The 24,573-nt window shown below is 49.9% G+C and overlaps 1 protein-coding gene across 2 annotated transcripts in view; it reads left to right on the plus strand.

Moving 5' to 3' along the window:
* FNTB (farnesyltransferase, CAAX box, subunit beta) overlaps positions 1 to 24,573 on the plus strand; it is a 90,901-nt gene that overhangs the window by 45,117 nt on the left and 21,211 nt on the right. For both annotated transcript variants that reach the window (XM_008271856.4, XM_051826397.2), the window contains exons 4-8: positions 3,417 to 3,508; positions 14,776 to 14,922; positions 15,026 to 15,109; positions 17,597 to 17,683; positions 22,086 to 22,215. In XM_008271856.4, coding sequence (XP_008270078.2) covers positions 3,417 to 3,508; positions 14,776 to 14,922; positions 15,026 to 15,109; positions 17,597 to 17,683; positions 22,086 to 22,215 — 540 coding nt within the window. The remainder of the gene's footprint in view (positions 1 to 3,416; positions 3,509 to 14,775; positions 14,923 to 15,025; positions 15,110 to 17,596; positions 17,684 to 22,085; positions 22,216 to 24,573) is intronic.

Here is a 24,573-nt window from a genome sequence, read left to right on the forward strand (position 1 = left end):
GAGGGCCTGCACACTTTCTTCTTAGACCCCTTTGACAGTGGCTGTAAGCCAGTGGCCTGGTTGTCCTAACCCGTTGCCCTGTAACCCAGGTGGGGAACATCAGCCTGAGGGCCATATAATCATTGGCTCTGTCCCTGCCAAGGCAACCACAGGTGGGAGTTGAAATGCAATCAAGCTACAGCAGGCTGAGTTTTAAGTTGAGAATTGTACCTGGCCCTTGAATGGTGTGATAGATATCCAAGTGGCTCTTGGCAGAAAAGAGGTTCCCCACCCCTGCCCTATAAACTGGTCCCATTTTCATGTGGGCCACAGGGACAGCACCAGGGGCCTTCAAGAGTTCATGGAAAAATGCACATGTATGAAAAACTACACATGGATTGCAAACATTTTTTTTTTTTTGCACCAAAACAGACTTATCTTCTCATTCCATTTTCCACGGACTTTTTGAAGGACCCTTGTCTGTGAAACCCAGAGAGAGCTGGAGGTTCACGTGGAGGCCCAAACCCAGAGCAGCTCTTTTTTTTTTTTTTTATTTTTGACAGGCAGAGTGGACAGTGAGAGAGACAGAGAGAAAGGTCTTCCTTTGCCGTTGGTTCACCCTCCAATGGCCACCGCGGCCCGCATGCTGCGGCCGGCGCACCATGCTGATCCGATGGCAGGAGCCAGGTACTCTGGTCTCCCATGGGGTGCAGGGCCCAAGCACCTGGGCCATCCTCCACTGCACTCCCTGGCCACAGCAGAGAGCTGGCCTGGAAGAGGGGCAACCGGGACAGAATCCGGCGCCCCGACCGGGACTAGAACCCGGTGTGCCGGCGCCGCAAGGCGCCAGAGCAGCTCTTAAAACACACTCTATAGAACTGTGGCTTCGCAGCCTCAGTGCTGTGATAGTGGTGGGTGGTGGGCGGTGGTGGGCGGTGGGCGGGGTTGAGTGGCAGGCAAGGAAAGGGAGAACAGGAGCAGGTGGGCTCTCAGCTGTGCCCTCTCTGCACAGAGCAGCTCTGCTTGTAATCTGCTTTCCATTTGAAGTTCTGCATTTGATCATCAATGGCAGGGCATTGCCAGCTCAGCTGCCTGGAGGACCTAAGCTGGCCGCGTGAGAGGGGGGAGGGACAAAGTAGAAACTGAGACCAGCCCTGTGGCCCCCTGTGCTGACCCTGCACCTGCCAGCTGCTGCCCTCCAGGGGCTGCAGATCCAGGGCTGCCGGATCTTAAATTTATTTATTTATTTTTGCAAATGAAGCTGGAAATCCAAATTTTTAGCGACCCCCGTTCACAATGAAACATTTCAACCATTAAACATCTCCATGGACGAGTTTGTCCTGTGGGCTGTCGGTTTTCAATTCTTGACTCAAGTTCCGGCTATTAGGGCCCCGTCCACCTGGTCAGTTCATACCACAGCAGCTAACAGTTTATTGAACAGTGTGCTGAAAACTTGCCATCATCTCTCTCATGTGCTTCTAACTCCTCCATGAGGGAGGTCAGTCTTTTTTTTTTTTTTTTTTTTTTTTTTTAACAGCTAAGGGAACAGGCATAGCAAGGTCAAGTTTTTTGCCCAAAGCCAGTAAGCTTGCAAGAACAAGAGCAGGTCAAACCCACGCAGCATCACCACACCGGGCCGCCTTCAGGTGGTAGGTTAGCCGCAGCAGGGGCTGTCAGCAGAGTTTTGTGGAGAGCAGCTTAGGTCAAAGGAAAGAGCACTGGATTGAGAGTCCAGAAATCTAGGTTTTTTGTCTCAGCTCGGACACTATTTTTGTAATCTGCAAAAGGATAATTTCTCTGGATCTCATTTACGTAGTTGTAATCTGTAAAGCCGGAACAGTACTGCTGCCTGCCCTGTCTAGCCTCGGATGTTCAGTCACCACTGATGGCTTGCATTAGCTTTCAGCTCTGTTCGCCTGTCACCTTTGGAAACCTGTCCCAGCTCCCCGAGGCAGAATTAGTGATGTTCCCTCAAGATTGCATTTCCCACCGGTGCTGAGGCTCACTAGGCTAATCCTCTGCCTGTGGCGCCGGCACACCGGGTTCTAGTCCCGGTTGGGGCTCCAGATTCTGTCCCGGTTGCCCCTCTTCCAGTCTAGCTCTCTGCTGTGGCCCAGGAAGGCAGTGGAGGATGGCCCAAGTGCTTGAGCCCTGCACCCGCATGGGAGACCAGGAGGAAGCACCTGGCTCCTGGCTTTGGATCGGCGCAGCACGCCGGCTGCAACATGCCGGCTATAGCAGCCATTTGGGGAGTGAACCAACGGAAAAGGAAGACCTTTCTCTCTGTCTCTCTCACTGTCTAACTCTGCCTGTCCAAAAAAAAAAAAAAAAAAAAAAAAAATTGCATTTCTGCCCATAGTGGGATTTATTTATCCAGGTATATGCAGGGTCTTCAAAAAGTTCATGAAAATGCATACTATGAAACAGCTTGTGTTGATTTAAAATTTTTTGCACGAAAATAAACTTATTTTTTAATTCCATTTTCCACGACCTTTTCGAAATACCCTTGTATGCAGTGCATGTTTCATGTTCTGGCTTGTTTCAGAAAGACGTGAGATAACTCATCAGTTTGGGTGTCGATCTGATGCCTGCTTCTCCTACAAATAACCACACGCTTTTCTATGTCCCAGGCACCTCAACAAGGGGAGCCACGTTTCATTCCTGGTCATGTCCAGGGTGCTTGGCACAAGGAGATACTTAGTAGATATTGAGTTAATCCAGGAAATCCCTTCCTGAGATTATCTACCCCCCTGAGATACATAGTAGAAAATAGAAAGCAGCAGCCCCTAACTTCCTGGTGTGTAAGAAGTCCTCACCTGGGAAGGACCCATGGGGTTCAAGGTCAGAGTTTTCTTTTTTTTAAAGATTTATTTATTCATTGAGTTACACAGAGTGAGCAGAGGCACAGAGAGAGAGAGAGAGAGAGAGAGAGAGAGAGAGGTCTTCCATCTGCTGGCTCACTCCCCAATTGACCGCAACAGCGGGAGCTATGCCGATCCAAAGCCAGGAGCCAGGAGCCAGGAGCTTCTTCTGGGTCTCCCATGCGGGTGCAGGGGCCCAAGGACCTGGGCCGCCATCTACTGCTTTCCTAGGCCATAGCAGAGAGCTGGATCGGAAGTGAAGCAGCCAGGACTTGAACCGACGTCCGTATGGGGTGCCGGCACTGCAGGTGGCGGCTTTACCTACTACACCACAGTGCCAGCCCCAAGATCAGGGGTTTTTATCCCATGGTCCTTTTCTCGTACATGGTCATTTCAGCCCCTGGCTAGGGCCACAGAGTGAAGTCCTTCCTGCACTGATGGACGTTGAAGCAAGGGTGCTGTCCCCCACCCCCCTTGCCGGGCTGCCAGGAGTGAGACGGATGTGGCCTTGTCCGCGGTGTCTGGGAATGGTTCTGAATAAGGGGTGTGTGTTCTCCCCATCCCTCTCTCTCTCAGTGTCTGGATGCCAGCCGCCCTTGGCTCTGCTATTGGATCCTGCACAGCTTGGAGTTGCTGGATGAACCCATCCCCCAGATAGTGGCTACAGAGTAAGTGTGGCTTTGGGGGTGGGGGTGGGGGACCTGGGGGTGTTCTCTGAACTTGCATTTAGGGCTTGGGGTTCTCCTGTTTCTCTGTTATTTGCGCTGAATGGGTGCTCCAAAGCAACCCCTTGTCCTTTGCTTGACCTCCAACAACATCCTGAAACTCCTCCACGTTAGAAGCCCTGTTGTGGGCGGGTGGGTAGAACAAGACTTTGAACTCCGAGAGAGTTCTGGTTCCTTCTGTGGCCTTTTCTCTCTGCTCTTGGCTGTCTGTCTTCATCCACGACTTTGCCAGAAAGCACAGCATGCATTTGGATAGCTTCTCGGGGCAAGCGGTGCCAACCCAGGGAGCAGACCTGTCTCTGCCTTCAATAAACACCTCCCGAGAAGTGCCCGGAGGAGTCGCGTGGTCCTGGAGGGGCCTGGCCGCGTGGTCAAACGCCGTGACTGGCAGCGTGCTCAGGCCCCTGGTTAATGATCAGAGACCGGGCAGCTGAGCCTTGTCCTGAGCTGCCTGTGCAGATGGTTTCTGTCTCGGAGAAGGAGGACCGAACCCTAGTCCCGTCCTGGGAGTGGGAAAGGGCAGCCGGGAACTGGATCCCAGAGACCAGCCCCTGAGAGCGAGCGAGCAAGCTTGAGTTCCTCACTGCCGGGGGGCAAGGGCTCTGGCACAGGAGGGTCCTGAGCCAGGTTGGTTTTTCTGCATGCAGTACAAGGAGGCGGCTGTGCCAGGATGCGTGGGCACGAGGCGGTGCCCCTCCCTGGCCACAGTGCCCCTGCTGCAGTCACATTGTCAGGTCAGAAGACAGAACCGCACATTGTCTCATTCATTCTGTCTTAACAATAACCTCTCATTCTTGCCTTCCTGGGCAGGGTGTCTTGTGATGAATGCGATGGGAAAGATAATGAAGAATTAGGCCATTGACCCTTGTGATCCAGGGGTGCTTCAGAAAGTTCGTGGAAAGTGGAATCAAAAGCTATGTTGGTGTTGGTGCAAAAAAATGTGAAACCCATGCACAGTTTTTTTTTTGCAAAGAGAGAGGGTAAATCCTGCAGTGTTTTCATCCTTGGGGCGCTGCTGCCCGCCCAGTGGCTTCCAGCACTGGAAGTAGAGTTGGACACAGTTTCTGCAGGAACAGGAATTTAATTGTCAACATAAAGGCCCATGTGTTTTTGAAATACCAGTCGGAGGTTGGGGGTTGTCTGGGGAGCCTCCTCCCACCACACTCAGGATGTACGCTAGGAAAATGGGGACATAGGATGTGAGAGGAGAGAGGAGATGGAGGACTCTGTAAAGTCCAGGCGCCCAGCAGGGGAGACCGTGGGTCCTGACTCTGCTTCTGATTCCAGCTAACATGCACCCTAGGAGGTCCAAGTACTAGTCCCTACCACCCATGCAGGAGAACCAGACCGAGTTCCTGGCTCCTGGTTTCAGTCTGATCCAGCCCTGGCTGTTGGAGGCATTTGGAAGAATAATCCAGCAGATGGAATATATCTGTGTTTTTTTCCTGTCTCTCTGCCTTCCAAATACATAAATTAGTTAAAAAATTTATTTAAAGCCTATGTAAGTACATACAGTGAAATACTTTGCAGTCAGTAAAAAATTTTGTAATGTAATTTTGCATGTAAATGTGCATATTTGTATATAAAAATATGTATTAGTGAAAATAGTTTAAAAGATCTAACTTTTATAGATTAAAATTATAGATGATTCTATGTGAAGAAAAAGCCAGAAGAATACATATATACATGGTAGTAATTATATCTAAATGGTGAGTTTAAAGATAATTTTTTTTAATTTTATTTTTTATTTTTTAAAGATTTATTTATTTGAAAGTCAGAGTTATGCAGAGAGAGAGAGAGAGAGAGAGACAGAGAAAGAGAGAGGTCTTCCATTTGCTGGCTCACTCTCCAAATGACTGCAACTGCCAGAGCTGCGCTGATCAGAAGCCAGGAGCTTCTTCCGGGTCTGCCACGCGGGTGTGGGGACACAAAGACTTGGGCCATCTTCTGTTTCTTTCCCAGGCCATAGCAGAGAGCTGGATCAGAAGTGAAGCAGCTGGGTCTCAAACTCGTGCCCATATGGGATGCTGGCACCGCAGGGGGCGGCTTTACCCACTGTGCCATAGCATCAGCCCCTAAAGATTTTTAAATTTTTAGTTTTTTAAGCTTACTTGCATCTTCTAAAATTCCTACAACAGCTGCCTTCAAAGCTCTCCCTGTGGTTTTTCTGAGCCTTGACTTAATGAGCCTTTAAAGAATCACTTAGACTTTCCAGTATTGTACTCTGTTTTGTTTTGCAATTTGTCATGAACAGAGCCTAGTAGCTCTGACCTATAAGGAAGTAAAATATTTTAAAAATATTTTTAGTAAGATACAGACCAAAGTTAATGACTTCTGTAAAGATCTGGTGGTTTTGTTTGTTTGTTTGAGTACCTGAAATGGGATACTGCCTTTTATTTTGCATAGGGAAGAAAAATGCTTTGAAATGTGGTCACTGGGTTTCCCTTCATGCAGACATTCAGGTGACCTACAGGCAGAACATGTAGCCCTGGGGTTTATTTCCCTGTCCTGTTCTTCCCGCCTTGCCCCAGTTAGCATGCGCCACCCACACCGCCGCTTTCCTATTCTGTCCATGGTTGTGCTATTTGTTTAGGGAAAAGTATTATAGGCTGAGTTCCCTCTAGTGGACAGAACCACTTTTGTCAGCCTCCGTGACTGCTGACCAAAGCCGGCAAAGCTGGATTTTTACTGCCGGTATCAGACCTTTCTCCAAGAATAATATATGCATAGGTAGGGATTTAGCTCGCCTTGCTTATAGGATCATAAAAGCAAATTTATGTGTGCATATAAATAGAGTAAATTAGTATCTTGGAACCAGACTAAATACCTTTGCTTTGCTTAATGACTTTAGCACCCTTGGGAAGTATGCGCTAGTGAGAATAGCATGCTCTGTTATTGAAAGCTGCTCTAATGAACAGAACAAAATGAAAATCATTGGAAGACTGGTGCCCTGTTAAAGTTAGACTTTTAAATTTGTTAAGAGTTGCTTTCACTTGAAAACTGTTTTAGGACTTTTTAGCCTATAGAATTTTTCCAAATATCAATTCAAATTTTGGTATTTCAAAGTTGTTTTTTTTTTTTTTAATTTCCCTTTCCAAGGGTTATTAGTAGGGGCAGAGGTGTCATGCAGTAGGAACAATGCTGCTTGGGATACCTGCACCCCACATCAGAGTGCCCGGGTTTGAGGCCCCTCTTCGCTTCCTACTCCAGCTTCCTGCTAATACACGTCCTGGGAGGCAGAGGGGTGGCCCAGGTCCCTGCCACCCATGTGGGACACCTGGATTGAGATCTGGCTTCTGCTTCGGCCTGGCCCAGCCCCAGCTGTTGGGCATTTGGGAAGTGAACCAATGCTTGGAAGGTCTCTGTCTGTTTCTTTCCCTGTGTGTGTGTGTGTGTGTGTCTGCCCTTCAAATAATAATAAAATATTCTTAGTAGCTTGTCTTTTGCATAAGCCTTTAAGTGGTTTTTCCTTTTAATTTTTAAAATTTCTATGTCTCTTTTTAATGAGGACACCATATGTAGTTATTGGTCTTTTGGGTGTCTTGGTTTTGTTTTGCTTGCATCTCTGGCCTAGTGGGTGTAGCCAGGGATGGTGTTCCATGTCCCCTGCAGGACAGTCCCTCCCGTCGACTGATCCAGCCCAAAGTGTCGGTAGTGCTGAAGCGAGAACCCTGCTCTGAAAGTCAGTGTCTCCCTCAGCTGCCTTCCCCCAAGAGCAGCTGGGCAGAGGATTGCCCGTGTTGGAGGAAGAGTCGGCCCCGTTAGCCTGACGAACCCTGCTGGCCTCCTGGAGTCCATCAACCACAGACCCCGCCTGTCCTCTACCTGTTCACTGCAGCTGGGCAGGTGTTGCCTGTCTGCGGTGTCAGCTGAAGTGGTTTCACAGCCTGCAGTGGGAAGCAGTCCTGGGCCCTGACACCAGCTGGCCGGCCAGCGTGCCTCGGATTTGCTCTCCTAAGCTGTTCTGCACAGGGAGCCCTGTCACTGTTTCCAGAGCTCATTCTAGGCCTTCAGTCTGTCTGTGGGAACCTGTCCGTCTGTTACATTCTTCTTGGAGTGTGTAACTAATTACCCTTGGTATACTTGAAGTAGTTTGCTGGGTAGTTCCTCCCTGTGCTTGTCTATAATAGTAAGCCTCTAAGTACATTTTTATATTTAGCCATTTTTTACACCTCTGATCTGAAATCGCTTCGAGTTGGGAAATGGAGGCTACAGCCAGATGCAGTTCTGACTGATGCTGAGTGGAGGGTGCTTTTAACAAGCACTTTAAAAATATTTATGTATTTATTGTCATTGTTTATTTGAAAGGTGGAGAGAGGGGGAGAGATCTGTCTTCCATCCACCAGTTCATTCCACAATTACCAGCAACAGCTGGGGCTGGGCCAGGCCAAAGCCAGAAACCAGGAACTCAACTCTGGGTCTCCATGTAGAAGGCAGAGACCCAACTACTTGAGCCATCGCCTGCTGCCTCCCAAGGTGTGCGTTAGCGGGAAGCGGGAATTAGGAGTGGAGCCGGGACTTGAACCCGAATGCTGTGATATGTGGTGCTGGTGTCCCGAGTGACAATTGCTGTACCGAATGCCCGTCCCAAAAAACTTTATTTTATTTTTTTTGTCTTCATTGTTCACAACTGGTGGGCCCTAATTTCTGGTTCATTTTCTGCTGTGTTCTTAGTCTTTTCCCCTCTTGTATTTATATGGAGGTGCTTCAAAATATTGATGGAAAATGAAATTAAAAGATTGAGTTTGTTTTGCCACACACACAAAAAAGGGTTGAAATCCATATGTGAGGATTCTAACAAAAGTTCTTGGGATATGCATGTTATGAAAAAACTATGTATGGATTTCAGATTTGTTTTTTTGCACCAAAGTCCGCTTATCTCTAATTCCATTTTCCCATTAACTTTCTGTAGTGCCTTTGTATGCTTTACCCCGTCCCCAGCTCTTGCCATCCCTAATGTGTTACTTGCCATCTGCACCTGTTTCATTTGCTCTGTTCGTACTGGCTTTCAACTGACTGCCCCTCTCTTCTTGTACTATGAGCTTATTTACTGTATGTGCTTTTGAGCGCTCCATCTGGGTTGTGGACAGTGGTGTGCAGAATGAACCACATTAGCTCAGTCCACCACCACCTGGACGTCCAGCTCGCCTGCCCCCCTGGCTGGCAATATGTTGCTGATGCTCTTGCCTTGAACTCGATCCCTTTCACGAGTGTGAGGTACTCCTTCAGTAGTTGAATGACAGAGTCGTGCTGTCCAATAGAGCTTCCTGTGATAATGGAAATGTTCCGTATTCGTTCGCTCCAGTAGGAGAGCCACTAGTCCTGTGTGTCTGTTGAGCCCTGGGAATGTAACTTTTGTGACTGGGGAACTGGCTTCTAAATTTTAATTCATTTAAATTACAAAACTGAAGCAGCCTCACGTGGCTGGCGGCTACCTGTTGGACAGTGCAGATCTATCTCATTGCTACCCGAAATGTGGCCCTCAGATCGGCAGCATTGTGGTCCACCTGCAGAATCTTGGGCCCATCTGGCTCTGCTGAGTTGCAGCCGCAGTTTCACAAGGACCCCTGGTGATTTCCATGCGTATCTAAATTGGAGAAGCACTGATACTTGGCTGAACATTGGGCTCATAACAAGAAGTTTAAAAAAATACGTCCCTCAGGGCCAGCGCTGTGGCGCAGTGAGTTAAAGCCCCAGCTGGCAGCGCCAGCATCCCATATGGGCGCTGGTTCTAGTCCCAGCTGCTCCTCTTCTGACCCAGCTCCCTGCTATGGCCTGGGAAAGCAGTAGAGGATGGCCCAACACCTTGGGTCCCTGCACCCAAGAGGGAGACCTGGAGGAAGCTCCTGGCTTTGAATCAGCGCAGCTCTGGCCGTTGTGGTCGTTTGGGGAGTGAACCAGCGGAACGGAAGACCTCTCTGCCTCTGACTCTACCTCTCTCTATATCTCTGTCTTTCAAATAAAATTCTAAAAAACAAACAAACAAACAAACAAACAAAAAAAACAAAAAAAAACCCTCCCTCTGGGTCCCACCCTCAGTGATTCTGATTTCATTGGCGTTAGGTGTGGCCTGACTGTTGGTTTTTTCACTCAGACTTTCCCCTACGTGATTCTAACTGTACAGCAAAGACTGATGACTGTCTAACTTTGTATGTGTCCCCATCACCCAGGAATTTGGTAAAGACACAGAGAGCAGGCTCGCTGCCTCTGCAGGCCTGGGTCTGTGTTCTTCTTCCCCTCTCCAATGATTGCAGCACACACACTGAGTTTGATGGTCCCTGATCTAGAAAACATTTGGCCACTTTGTCAGTGATTGTCACGTAACCTAGAGTAGGAATGCCTTGCTGACCTTAAAGAAAATTGACTGCATCTTGTAGTCATAGTCTGTCTAAACAGACGGTTTTGTGGGTACAGGTTTTTCCACCTAGTGCATGACCTATGTCAGGGTTTGCATGCTTGTCAGTTTTCATTCCCTGGTGAGTTTCTGGTCTCAAAGACAAGTGTCTCGCCCCCCCTTTTGATAGGTAGAAGTGCAGTTAACTTTCTGGTCTTTGGATTTGCTATGAAGTCTGCTAATGACAGCTGACAGTTTCACGGTCAGTTTGCCAGTTCCTGAGGGCAGAAGTTGGAAAGCCCCGGGACCAGAATGTCCTGTAAGTTGGAAGTATGTGAGGTCCAGGGGACGCCCCACCCCCTGGTTCTCCAAAGACAGACACAGCATGTCAGCTGCGGGAGGTTGGCGTGGGGCATGGTAGCAAGGTGTCTGGTACATTCAGATCCTCGCTCACTCCAGACTTCAGGCTGCAGGCTCAAGAGTGTTGCGTTCGGCACAGTTCTATCTTAGGAGCTGGGGAAGGGAATGGATGAGTAGGTACCTCTCTTCTTGTTAGAATGTGCCCTTGAGTTTCATATCAGCTAAAGCCTTCTGCTTGTGTGGAACGGAAAGTTTATGTGCTAGAACAGCCAGCCTTTGTCAGGACATGAGTTTATTAGCTGTTTGTTTCTGAGAAATGGCACAAGAATCGATGCTGATTTGGAAAATATGCTAGGAACAAAATTTCTCTGGGAAAATTAATTGCTGTTAAAAGTGCGCTACGGGATTAGACATTTGCTGCAGCAGTTAAAATGCCTTTGGGATGCCCGTGTCTTGTACCAGAGAGCCTGGGTTCAAGTGACAGCTCTGCTTCCAGTCCAGTTCCTACCATTGCGCACCCCAGCAGGCAGCAGCTGATAGCTCAGGTAGTTGTAAACCGGCCACCCCGAGGGAGACCTGTGCCAAGTTCCAGGTTCCTGACATTGGCCCAACTCAGCCCTGATGGTTGCAGGCATTTGGAAAGTGAACCAGTGGATTGAGGACCTCTCTCTCTCTCTCTCTTTCAAATAACATGGAAATCAATAAAAATACAATTTTTTAAATAGAAATTTTTTTATTTTATTTAAAAAAATTTTTTTTGACAGGCAGAGTGGACAGTGAGAGAGAGAGACAGAGAGAAAGGTCTTCCTTTTACCGTTGGTTCACCCTCCAATGGCCGCCGTGGCTGGCGCACCGTGCTGATCCAAAGCCAGGAGCCAGGTACTTATCCTGGTCTCCCATGGGGTGCAGGGCCCAAGTACTTGGGCCATCCTCCACTGCACTCCCTGGCCACAGCACAGAGCTGGCCTGGAAGAGGGGCAACCGGAACAGAATCTGGCGCCCCGACTGGTACTAGAACCCGGTATGTCGGCGCCGCAAGGCGGAGGATTAGCCTATTAAGCTGTGGCACCGGCCTGAGTATATCATTTTTTAAAAAAGATTTATTTATTTGAGAGGTAGAGTTACAGACAGTGAGAGGGAGAGACAAAGAGAGGTCTTCCATCTGCTAATTCACTCCACAATTGGCCCCAACGGCCAGAGCTGTGCTGATCTGAAACCAGGAGCCAGGAGCTTCTTCCAGGTCTCCCCCGTGGGTGCAGGGGCCCAAGGACTTGGGACATCTTCTGCTTTCCCAGGCCATAGCAGAGTGGGATGGGAAGAAGAGCAGCCGGGACTAGAACCGGCACCTGTATGGGATGCTGGCACCGCAGGCAGAGCATTAACCTACTGTGTCACAGCGCCAGCCCCAAGTGTGTATCATTTATAACTTGCGAAGGTTTCAGGACTCAAAGCAGCAAGTGAGCCGCATTGTCTCTGGGGCCCCTGCCCACACAGGGAAGGTCTGAAATCAGAAGTCATCAAATAAGCAAGTGTGGGGGGCCAATAATGAACTTGTGCCTTCACGGAGATTAACAGGGACTCTGTGGTCCCTCTGGCAGCCTGGATAAGAAGTGAGATGAAGGAGGCCAGGGAAGGAGGTCCCCTGAGCAGACCCGCAGCTCAGCTCGTTCCAGTCCATGGCGCTGGGGCTGCGTCCCGCTGGGAGGCTGGGACCCCGCCGAGGCTGGGGCGGCCACCTGGTGCCGGCTCCCCGGACCACGGTGCTTTTCTGCCGAATGTCAGGAGATACACAAGGGGGCTTTACAAGGTCAGAATTAAGAAATGGAAGCAAAAAATAAGTTTATTTTGGTGCAGAAAAATGTTGAAATCCATGCAGGGTGTTTTTGTGGTATCTATTTCCCACATTTTTTTTTTTTTTTTTTAAAGACACCCTGTGTGCATAGATTTCAACATTTTGTTGTTGTTCCAAAACGAACTTATCTTTAAGTTCCATCTTCCAGGAACGTTTCTGAAGTCCCTCATCTAACTTTCGGGTAACCTGATGCCATGCTTAGAGGTAATCTGTCAATAAATAGCTTCCTGGGCCTAGCGTTGTGGCCCAGTGGGTTAAACTGCTGCTTGCAATGCCTGCGTCCCAGATCGGAGTGCCAGTTTGTGCCCCGGCAGCTCCACTTCCAACCCAGCTTCCTGCCAGTGTGCCCCAAAAGGCGGCAAAAGGTGACCCAATACCTGAGCCCCTGCCACTCACATTGGAGACCCAGATGGAGCTCCTAGCTCTAGTCTGGCCCAGACCTGGCTGCTGCAGCTGTCTGGGGAGTGAACTAGTGGATGGAAGACCGCTCTCTGTCTCTCCCTCTCTCTGTGGCACTCTGCCTTTTAAATAAGTGACTCAAAAAAAAAGAAAAAAAAGAAAAAAAAACCGAAAGTACCAGTGGCCGGCACCGCGGCTCACTAGGCTAATCCTCCACCTAGCAGCGCCAGCACACCGGGTTCTAGTCCTGGTCGGGGCGCCGGATTCTGTCCTGGTTGCCCCTCTTCCAGGCCAGCTCTCTGCTGTGGCCCAGGAGTGCAGTGGAGGATGGCCCAAGTGCTTGGGCCCTGCACCCCATGGGAGACCAGGAGAGGCACCTAGCTCCTGCCTTCGGTCAGCGCTGTGCGCCGGCCACAGCGCGCCAGCCATGGTGGCCATTGGAGGGTGAACCAATGGCAAAAGGAAGACCTTTCTCTCTGTCTCTCTCTCTCACTATCCACTCTGCCTGTCAAAAAAAAAAAACAAAAACAAAAACACAACAACAACAAAACAAAACAAAACAACCAGTTTTCCTCTTGAAGGGAACTGGAGTGTCGTGTGGTTAGTGTGAGAAGTTCTCCAGGGACCCGTAGCCTGGGTGCCTCCTCGTGATGCGACTCAGCCGTGCCCCGTGCAAGTGTGCTGCTCCTCGTGGTGGAAGCCCACCTCTCCTTCATCCTCCTAACCATGGACACAGCCTAGTCAGGAGCTCGTGTCTCACTGGGCCGAGGGGTACTCGTGGTGGGCCTCGGTGGTCAGTGTGGGAAGCAGCAGGAGGTCCCCAGAGGCAAGGAGGAGGCTGGTGGCGCAGGTGCAGGATCACAGGGGAGGGAGAACAGGAGGGGTTTGGCCAAGCAGCCTGCGAGGCTCTTATGTCATATCTGTGGCAGCTTCGTTTCTTCCCGACCATGTGAGGAAGACAAAACTTCCTACAAAAACTTCATGAAGAATGGGTGTTAAAAAATATCTATACATGGATTTCAAAAAAATTTTTTTTTCATCAAACCAAACCTAGATTTTAATTCCCTCTTCCCGTGGACTTTGAGGCACCTGTATGTCCCTAGTTTTGATTCCAAGACTCGGGGGTGGGTGTTGGACCCAGGGGCTGAGATGCTCGCCTCCCATATCCATGCCCGGGTTCCATCTCCAGCTCTGGCTCCTGACATTACCCAGGAGGCAGCAGAGGTGGCTCAAGTGGTTGGGTTCCTGCCCAGCGACTGGGGTGAGAGCTGGATCGAATTTGTGGCTCCCAGCTTTGGCCCCCAGTCATTGTAAGCCCACTGGATGGGAGCTCTGTGTGTGTCTCTGCCTCTCAACTAAATTATTTATTTACTTATTTACTTATTTTTTAAATTAGGTGGGTTTTTTTAGATTTATTTTATTTATTTGAAAGTGTTACAGAGAGAGAGAGAGAGAGAGAGAGGTCTTCTATCTGCTGGTTCACTCCCCAGATGGCCACAACAACCAGAGCTCTGCTGATCCGAAGCCAGGAGCCAGGAACTTCTTCCAGGTCTCCCACGTGGATGCAGGGGTCCAAGCACTTGGGCCATCTTCTGCTTTTCCAGGTCACAGCAGAGAGCTGGGTCAGAAGAGGAGCAGCCGGGACTAGAACCGGTGCCCATATGGGATGCCGGCGCTTCAGGCCAGGGCTTTAACCCACTGTGCCACAAAGCTGGCCCCAATTAATAATTTTAAAAACTCAGATTGGGGTGGGGGAAGCTGGCACTGTGGCACAGTAGGTTAAGCCTGTGCCTGCGGCACCAGTATCCCATATGGGCACTGGTTTAAGTCCTGGATGCTCCACTTCTGATCCAGCTCCCTGCTAATGCACCTGGGAAGGTAGTGGAAGATGGCCCAAGTACTTGGGCTCCTGCACCCACATGGGAGACCTGGAAGAAGCTCCAGGCTCCTGGCTTCAGATCGGCCCAGCTCTGGCCGAAGATGGAAGCAGCAGATGGAAGACCTCTCTCCCTCTCCCTCCTCCCAGTCTGTAACTCTGCCTCTCAAATTAATAATCTTTAAAAACTCAAATGGGAGGGCATATAAAACTGATGATAGCTGGGTAGGGAGTTAAGCCCCCTGTCAGGGGGTTCTATGCAGCACGTGGGAGGAGAGGGCTTTTCCTTTGGAGGGTGGGAGGGTCACTGGCAAGCATGGGACCTGGCAGGAGTTTGTTTTGAGAGGAATGCTGTCTGACTTTGTTTCCCCTTCCGGCTGTCCCTGTAGCGTGTGTCGGTTCCTGGAGCTGTGTCAGAGCCCAGAGGGTGGCTTTGGAGGGGGCCCTGGGCAGTACCCACACCTGGCCCCCACGTACGCAGCCGTCAACGCACTCTGCATCATTGGCACCGAGGAGGCCTACGACGTCATCAACAGGTACAGCCAGAGGCAGCGGTCGCGGAAACCCAGGAGGGCGCCCCGCCTGCTGCCCCCACACTGACCGTGGCCGCCTCCCGCCCGTCTCCCCTTTGCTCCGCAGAGAGAAGCTGCTGCAGTATCTGTACTCCCTGAAACAGCCTGACGGCTCCTTCCTCATGCACGTGGGAGGGGAAGTGGACGTGAGGTGAGTGGGGTTTTCTCAGGCTGCCGCGCCCATCGGGTCTAGCGCGCCCCTGCTGCTTTGTCTCAGAGTGACAGCTCGGGTGACGTGCCAGCGACCCAGTGTCACAGCCACAGCGGATGCGATACAGCTGTCCGCAGGGTCATTGTCCCTTGACTGCTTACACGTAATCAAGATATGACACCAAAATCGTATGCTTTTGTTTTCAAACATTTGCTGGGTGTACCAGACATTCTGTATAACATGGATCACCGTGTGATGTGATGGAATCCTCCCTCTGGGATAGGAAAGAAGAGAGAAACGCAGTAAGGACTCAGTAAATACACGTGCCGTTAAAAACGTTCATAGAAAGTGGAATTAGCAGATAAGTTTATTTTGGTAGGGGGACAAGGAGCCCACACACTGGGAACCACATAGCTGGGGAGCCCGGTGACCTGAAGGGTTTTAGAGAGAGGGTTGCGATCTGGTCCACATTTTGTCAGGCGCTCTCTGGTTGCAGTGAGTGGATTGTCGTGTTCTAGAGAAAGCCCTCTGGCTTCAGGGACGGAGGCAGGGAGGTCGGTTAGCAGGCGGATCCAGGGAGCTGTGGAGTGGTTTGGATTTGGATGATGGCAGTGAGGGTGGGCAGCAGGGGACAGAGTTGAGAAGGGCAATGGTTGGAGGGAAACCGCACGACAAAGCGACATTCCGTTCCCTCCCCACCTCAGCCTGAGACCCAGGACCATTGATGCTGTGCCACCTCTCTTCCAACTATGAGACGCAAACTGCGTCGCAGGCCGCCTTCCCGCCTCCAGGTTTGCGTTAGGATTCAAGAGCACACAGGCTTGAGACTGGTTGGAAGGCTCACGGGCTGAAGGAAATTAGATCAGACGTTCGCAGTCAGCTCACGGTGAACAGTGACATTTGGCATTGGCACAGGTGGCTCTCCCACATCCCTGATGCCTGCTGTTGTGGCTGAGCCTCCGCTGTGCCTTTGGCTGGTGTGAGCAGGGCTGATAAAAACGCAGGTGGGAGAGTAATGCCTGCAGCTTCCGCAGATTTCTTTGGAGGACCTCTGTGTTATGTCCATACTGAATATGGCAGAAACCAGACCCACGTTCCTCATGAGCCCTTAGAAAAAGGATTTGTGCGCAGAATTGAAGGCAGTAGTGTTTGACTCTCCCATGCTGCGTATTTGAAAAGATCGCTGGGGGTCTGGGCGGGGGTGGGGTGAGTGTGGTGGAGGAGAAAAGGCAGTCTGTGGGCGTGTTCATGACAGCAGGGGACCTGCAGCAAAGTATGTCCCCAGGCGAGTCAGGGCTGGAAGGGTGGGATGGCAAGCATTACCCCAAATCACATAGGATAATACTTAAAAAAAAAAAAAAAAAAAAAGGCATGCTCCTTTTTTTAGGAAAAAGATTATTTTTTAATGATTTATGTATAAAAGGAAAGTAAACTTCATGATAAAATTAGAGAGACTCCTGTACATTTTCACTCACATATGATGTATGTGGTTTTTGCTTCACAGACTTTCTACTCACTCGTACAAATTCATAAACAGCAGGCGTCTGAGAACGGGAAGCAAAGCAGGCTGCATGTAGAGTTATGGCGAAGTCATTGCGTCTGGGGGAGGAGGGGTTGCAAAGATGTGAAGGGCGAGTGAACTCACACGCCCTCTCCAGGAACGGGCTTCGTGATCCGACTTAAATAATTTCCAAAGAAACAGCTAACATCAGAAAAGTTTTGTACATTCGAGCACCCTTGAAGTCTTCCCTGTGTGGTTTTTCCTAAGCTATGTGTAAGGCCAGCACACCCAGGGGCAAGACCCCCTTGTCCAAGGGACCCCAGAGGAGCTCCTAGCAGCTCTGTGGGGCAGCGTGTTGATGACAGTGAGCACCTGTGCCTCCTCCTCCTCTTTGCTTTGAAGGGGTGTGTGTGTGTGTGTGTATGCATACTCATGGGGAGCTTAAAATCAAAGCTCCTCTCCCACGAAAGGTTTAGGGAATGTATCTGAGTGGGCTCCCCTACACCTACGCCTCTGGTTTGGTCTAAGTGGCCAATTAGAGTTCGGTGGACTACTTTGCACTGTGTCCCCTTGCAGAAAAAGTAAAGTTAGCCTTGAGTGCCTCAGGAATTGAAGGGCCTAAAGTCGGGAACCCTGGGCCTGAGACAGCCCTGGCATCTGAATGAGCAAGCACAGCCCAAGTAGCCGAGTGACAGCGTGGAATTGTGGGAACCACAGCAGGCGTGTCGGAGAGGAGCCAGTGGGTTGACGTGGCTGTCATTTCCTGTGCTGTAGATGTGGCCCTGTGGCTGTGGGGTGAATAGAGTGTCGTGTTCTTTCTGTGCAGCCAAGACCATGAGCAGCTGGAGACCCAGGAGGCCTCTGACCGTGTCCCAGGAGTGAGGACGGGAGGGGAGTCCGGCTCACAAGGCAGAGCGAGGTTCCTGGAGCCTCACGTCGCCTCCTCCCCCAGGGGTAACACCTTTTCCTGTTTCTTTTTTTTGCAGGAGCGCGTACTGTGCCGCCTCGGTGGCCTCGCTCACCAACATCATCACCCCAGACCTGTTCGAGGGCACGGCTGAGTGGATAGCAAGGTGAGCAAAGCTGGGCATTTTCCCAGCCTCTTGGAGAGCTGGACGCCAAGACATTCCTTGGGGAAAAAAAAATTGAAAAAGGACTGGAAGAGAATATAAAATTATAAGAGATGTGTTGAGATGGTAGGATTGTGCATTTAAAAAATATTTACTTTTTCCCTAGACGTTAATGTTCTATAGTAGTTTTTGTTTAATGTTTATTCATTTGTTTGTTTTCATCTACTTGAAAGGTATAGCGAGAGAGAGATAGAGAGAGAATTCATCCATCTGCTTGTTTACTCCCCAGACACCCCAACAGCCAGGGCTGGGCCAGGCTGACGCCAGGAGTTCCATCCGGGTCACCCACTTGGGGTGCAGGGGTGCGAGCACTTGGGCCATCCTCCACTGCCTTCTCAGGCCATTAGACTTGAACTGGCACCCATATGGGATGCCGGTGCTGCAGGTGGCAGCTTAACCCGCTGAGCCACGGTGCCAGCCCCTGTGTAACTGTTTTCCTGGTGTTAATGTATAGATCATGAATTCATTCCCAGATTCACCAGAGCTTTAATATTGCACTTCATGCAAACACTTCAGGTAATCTCTGCTAGCGTGTGTGTGTACGTGCACATGTGTGTGTTGAGTCATCCCTCCCAGACCCTCTTCCCTCCTGCTCAGCCTTGGACAGACTGTGCTGTCTCCTGTCAGCATGAAATTCACTGCCTTTCTCTGCTTTGCGGAAGCTCCTGAATGTTTTTGTTTTGTTTTACTTGATCATTCCCATGCTGTGACATGTATCTTTATTCCGATATCATACCCTGTTGATAGTTTATTTTGTTAGGGGTTTCTAAGTTGGAGATGGTCATAAACTATAGTCCTCGTGAATTTTGTAAGCATTGCTCTGTTACCTCCTGGTGCTGTTGTGAACAAGGCTGATAATCATAATAGCCAACATTCATCGAGGACCATGAAGCACTCAATGACAAGGTCACTGTCATTTAGAAATCAAGAGTAAGCACTGCTGGAGTTTGGTTCTTTTTAAGCTGAGATTTCCCATCTTTTTATTCACTCATTATATTTGTCTTCACTGTGGTGAATATGCAATTGTAGAATCTGCTTAAAATCCTTGGCTGGTCATTCCAACACCCGAGTGCTGTGGTGTTGGCCTGGCACGCTGTCCCGAGTCTTCGTGCACTGAGTGAGTTTTGGGTTGCGTCCCAGCCCGGGCAGCACTAGGCTGTGCAGACTGGGTTCTGTTAGGTTGCCGGGCAGGGTGTTGATGGTTTAGTTTCAGCAGGCAGTCAGCCCGGGGAGCTCTCAGACTGCGCCCCGTGCGCCCTGCAGTGGACAGTGGCTCAGCTCTCTCAGATCAGCTTTGGGTAAAAGCTGTTTTCCGTTTGCCCAGCGTGTGAGTGGTTCAGGCAGAAACTTGAACTGAATTTAAACACGGGAGACGTCTCGGTTTTCCTTTCCCGACTTTGCTGTGTCCGGGTTCCTCCCTAAGTTCGGCAGCCTGACTGTTCCCACCAGAAGCATGCTTGACCTTTTGCTAACGTGTGAGCTGCCCTTCCCTGATCCCCAACTTGCTGCATCAACTCTGGGCGAACCAGAAAGAAAAAAAAGCCAGGGCGTCTGCTGAGGCCTCGGAAAGCTGTTTTCTGTATTTTGTATGGTGTGCATAGCTGCTCTTTGCAGGGGGATTCCTGTTTTGTTTGTTTGTTTGTTTTTTAAGGCACTTGACATGAAAATCTGAGTGCTTGGGTTTGAATCCCGGTTTTCCCATGTATTGCTAGCATCTTGCCTCGGGCAGGTTATTTAACTTCTCCCTGTCATAGTTTCCTTAAATGTCAAATGATGCGATAGTTGGTTTTACATGAAGCTGAAGTACACGGAAATCAAGTGGACGTGCCTGTGGCTGTAACCACTGGGCCATGCTGCCCGCCGGTGCTCATGTGTGTGTGTGTGTATGCATGTGTGTGTGTGCGTGTGCGCATACTGGTGCCACTTTTCTCTCTCTCTGTTGGTCTGACCCACAACCCCCTGCAGAGGCACTGGGAATCTTTATCCCTGCTCTTTGGAAGCTTGGCGACAACACATGTGCATCCGTTCACTGTGCTGCGTGCTCCGTGGCCACCTCTGATGGGGGGGGGGGAGTGTATGTGCTTTAGTACTTAGAACCTTTATACCTTTATTACAGCGTCTTTGGTCAGTTCTTCCCCTCCATTTTATTATTATTATTTTTTTTAAGATTTATTTATTTGAAAGGCAGAGTTACAGAGAGGCAGAGAGAGAGGTCTTCCATCCTCTGGTTCACTCTGCAGATGGCCACAACGGCTGGAGCTGTGCTGATCCGAAGCCAGGAGCTCACATGTCGGTATCTGCAGGGCTTTTGTCTTGGGCTCATCAGTTTCCTTAGAGAGGAATCTTGCAGATTCTTGCTTGGGGTGTGAAGCTGGCAGCAGTGTTGGGAAATACTAGTAGGGGTGTAGAGTTGGGTGTTGGTGTTCAAACTGTAGGCGCCCACTTACTCCCTGTGCAGTATGGTGCCCCCACCTGCTCTCAGCTCTGTCGGATGTCCAGGGGTTCAGATCCCTGCAACCTCTCCTCTTCGGCTTCCTTTGAAGAGGGCACCTGGCAGTCTCCCCAGTTCTCTTGCGAATTTGCAACCAATCGATTTGGTTCAAAGCCACTCCACTGGCCAGCGCCGCGGCTATATAGGCTAATCCTCCGCCTGCGGTACTGGCACACCGGGTTCTAGTTCCTGTCAGGGCGCCGGATTCTGTCCCGGTTGCCCCTCTTCCAGGCCAGCCCTCTGCTGTGGCCCAGGAGTGCAGTGGAGGATGGCCCAAGTGCTTGGGCCCTGCACCCGCAAGGGAGACCAGGAGGAAGCAGGCTCCTGGCTTCGGACCAGCACGGTGCGCCAGCCGCGGCGGCCATTGGAGGGTGAACCAACGGTAAAGGAAGACCTTTCTCTGTCTCGCTCTCTCACTGTCCACTCTGCCTGTCAAAAAAAAAGAAAAAAAAAAAAAAACCACTCCACTTTTACAAGGGGAATGGGACCCGTCAGCCTTTACTGGAGCCAGTCACCTCATTTTTTGTTGTCCTGTCCCCTATTCCTTGAGGGGTGGTTTCTCCTGCCAAGTCGGCCACTTCTTCTTCCTCTTTCGGAGCATTCAGAACTGTGTTACTTCCTGTCTGTGCTCATATCCCGTCTGTTCTCTGCCCCTTGTCGGCGTACCTTTTTCGATTCCTTTACTTCTCATTTTACTGGACTCTGGTGCTCAGTCCTCTTGTGTCAGTTAGAAGACAACTCCCACAGAACTCACTAAGTGAAGAAGGCCAGGTGCAGAACAGTGTGTCACAGGCGCTCCCACCTCTGTAAAGACAAAGGGAGGGAAAGTGGAGAGTGTGTCTGTGTGTGTGTGTGTGTGTAGATTGACACACAGAAACAGCGTGATCGTGTCCAGTAAGAGGCCAGAGTGGGCAGGAGACTTGCTTTTAATTGTTTATTCTTTCATACTTTTTTTATTTAATGTTTCTGTTGATTTTTTTTTATTTTTTTAATTTGAAAGGCATATAGATTGATTGATTGATCTTCCATTCACTAGTTCATTCTCTTTCTGTTTCTACCTCACTCTGTAACTCTTTCAAATAAATAAAATAAATCTTTAAGAAATAATAAATGGATACTTTGTATAGAAGATTATATTTTTTAAAAAATAAAATTTATTTTTGAGCAGTTATAAAAGTATTTATGTTCAACATGGGAACTTTTTGAAAACAAAAAATTTCACCCATAAGACTTGTACTTAAAACCAATGAGAATTGGGAGTAATTTTCCATTTTAATTTTAACCTGTTATAATGCAAAAGTAGTAATTTGTAAGTTTCTTACATAAACAGATTGTTTCTAAATAAATAGGGTTTTTCTCTCTTTAAAAAAAAAAGACCTATTATTTATTTGAAAGTCAGAGTTAGAGAGAGAGAGAGAGATCTTCCACCTACTGGTTCACTCCCCAATTGGCCGCAACAGCCAGAGCTGCGCTGATCAGGAGCTTCTTCCAGATCTGCCACTTGGGTGCAGGGGCCCAAGGACTTGGGCCATCTTCCACTGCTTTCCCAGGCCACAGCAGAGAGCTGGATCAGAAGTGGAGCAGCCGGGACTCGAACCGGCATCCATATGGGAGGCCGGCACCGCAGGTGGCGGCTTTTCCTGCTATACCACAGTGCCAGCCTCTCTCTCTCTTTTTTTTCTTTCTTTTCTTTTTTTTTTTTTTTTTTGGAACAGAGAAATCCCAGAGTTAAATAGTCAGCATTGTTCCCTTCACGGTTGTGGCAGTCGATGCCTTAACCCCTCTGCCACTTGGGATGGTCCTGCACCGTGTGCGTCTGCTCACTGCCCACTGCGTTTCCCCATCTCTTCTCAGGTGTCAGAACTGGGAAGGCGGCATCGGTGGGGTGCCAGGAATGGAAGCCCACGGCGGCTACACTTTCTGTGGCCTGGCTGCACTGATGATCCTCAAAAGAGAACGCTCCTTGAACTTGAAGAGCCTGCTGGTGAGTCCTTGTCGAGCTGTGCCCCGCCCTGGGCCGCAGGTCTCCGATGTGCGACTGCGCTGAGATGTCGGGCAGGCCTCGGCCCTCGGAAGGGCTCATTGCCCGCCTTGAACCCCTCAGCCGCACGTGCTGGAAGGAAGCTTTAGCTGCACCTGTTGGAGGTCTCAGCACTGTTCTGAGACTGCGGAAGGAGGGAGCAGCTGCCCTCAGTCTCGGCTGTATCTTCTGGCTTTGCACTTTCCACATGGCGCGTTCGGCCAGCCCCAGGGTCATCTCAGACATCTGGAGCGATCCAGAGAACCCTCCTCATACTGTCACTCACTGCCGTCTCTTAGAGTTGGAAGTTATCAAGCATCTTAGAAATGATCGCCTGCAAGACAAAGTTACAGAAAGATTTTGAAGCCAAGCTTTTATCCCCCACCACGCTCTGTGCTCATTCAGTAGCTACGTGTAATGAGTTCTCTAGACAGAGCTGGGGAATTGCTTTGAGAAGGTGGCCCGAGCATTTATGTCTGGCCAGGAACCAGAACGAACTCGGGAAGCAGTCAGCTGCAGGGAGTCTGAGTTATAGCTGAGTGATCCGTGGAGGTCTAGTGTGTGCACACACACACAGCCACCCAGGAGAAAGCATTCCCCGTTGGGTCTTCTGGGGAGCACGTACCCCCCCCAGACACGACCCCCAGGCAAGTCACCTGCAGCTGGCGTTCACCTCCTCCTCCTGACTTCAGATGTCTGCCTACCACTGTGGGACGCTGCGTGAGCATGTTATCACCTGTGAGGGTATCACCAGCAGTGTTTCGCTCTCACCGTCATCTTGAAGGCTCTGGAAGGCTTGATGTTCCATGCCGAAACCCCCAGCTTTGTGCACTGGACTTAAAACTTTTTTTTTTCTATTTGAAAGTAAAAGTTACACAGAGAAGGAGAGGCAGAGGGAAAGCGAGGTCTTCCATCTGCTGGTTCACTCCCCAGTTGGCTGCAATGGCTGGAGCTGTGCCGATCTGAAGCCAGGAGCCGGGAGTTTCCTCCGGTCTCCCAGGTGGGTGCAGGGGCCCAAGGACTTGGGCCATCCTCCACTGCCCTCCCGGGCCACAGCAGAGAGCTGGATTGGAAGTGCAGCAGCCGGGTCTCGAACCGGCACCCATTTGGGATGCCTGCACTGCAGGCAGCAGCTTTACCCACTATGCCACAGCGCTGGCCAGCTAATCCAGCTCTCTGCTATGGCCTGGGAAAGCAGTGGAAGATGGTCCAAGTCCTTTGGTCCCTGCACCCATGTGGGAGACCTGGAAGAAGCTCCTGGCTTTGGATCAGTGCAGCTCTGGCCATTGTGGCCATCTGGAGAGTGAACCAGCAGATGGAAGACTTCTCTCTCTGTCTCTGTAACTTTGCCTTTCAAATAAATAAATCTTAAAAAAAAAATTTTTTTTTTATTTGAAAGAGATCTTCTTTGAGAGAGATCTTCCATCCACTGGCCACTCCCTAAACGGCCACCGCAGCCAGGGCTGGATGAGGCTGAATCCAGGAGGCAGAAACTCTGTCTCCGTGTGGGGAGGAGGGACGTAATTACTTGAGCCATCCGTCACCTGCTGCCTCCCAGGAAAGGAGGCAGAGGCAGAGCCAGGACTCCGATCTAGGCACAGTGCAGGATGTGGCCATCCCAGGGGGTCTTTATCACGGTGCTGGTGCCTGCCTTCCTGAGACATTGAAAAATCTGATCAAAATGGGATGAAACCTAGAAATCCAATTCCCAGGCAGAAATAAGGATTTTAATTACAATGACAATATTCTAGATGTGTGAACCCTGCCCCTACCTGAGGAGGAGAGGGTGAGATGTCCTGTCTGCTCAGCCAGCCACGGCTGTCATTGCTAGGGGCCAAACCCATGATGTTAGCAATAGAGAATGTTTAGAAGCTGGGAGACAAGGGAAGAGTGGCGGTAGGTATCACATGTGACCCCTGAGTGACACCAAAAGCCATTTTGCAGCTTCAAAGCAAAAAAAAAAAAAAGTGCTTGGATCAGCCAATCAGGTCCCCCTGAGAGAAACAGGGCCAGCATGGGCAGTGGTCACCTAGTGATCAGGACAAGTGGCTTCTTTTGCAGCCCAGCTAGCCACTTGCAGAGAGGCCTGGAGTGAATTTCCTTAGGTGCCCGGGAAAAGTCAGTGGCAGTTTGAGATCATCACAGAATTCCATTATCTGCTTTTAATGAACTTCTCCAAGTAGAGAAGTGACGAGAAATGAGCTACTGGCAGTCGTGCCTTGAATTTCCTATTTAAGGTGTTTAAATTTGTATTTATTTTCATTTTATTTTGGAAGTGGGGAGTGGAGATGCACTCATCTGCTCATTCACTCCAGGCCCAAA

Source organism: Oryctolagus cuniculus, chromosome 20 (genome assembly GCF_964237555.1).
Source record: "Oryctolagus cuniculus chromosome 20, mOryCun1.1, whole genome shotgun sequence".
NCBI classification, from domain to species: Eukaryota; Metazoa; Chordata; class Mammalia; order Lagomorpha; family Leporidae; genus Oryctolagus; species Oryctolagus cuniculus.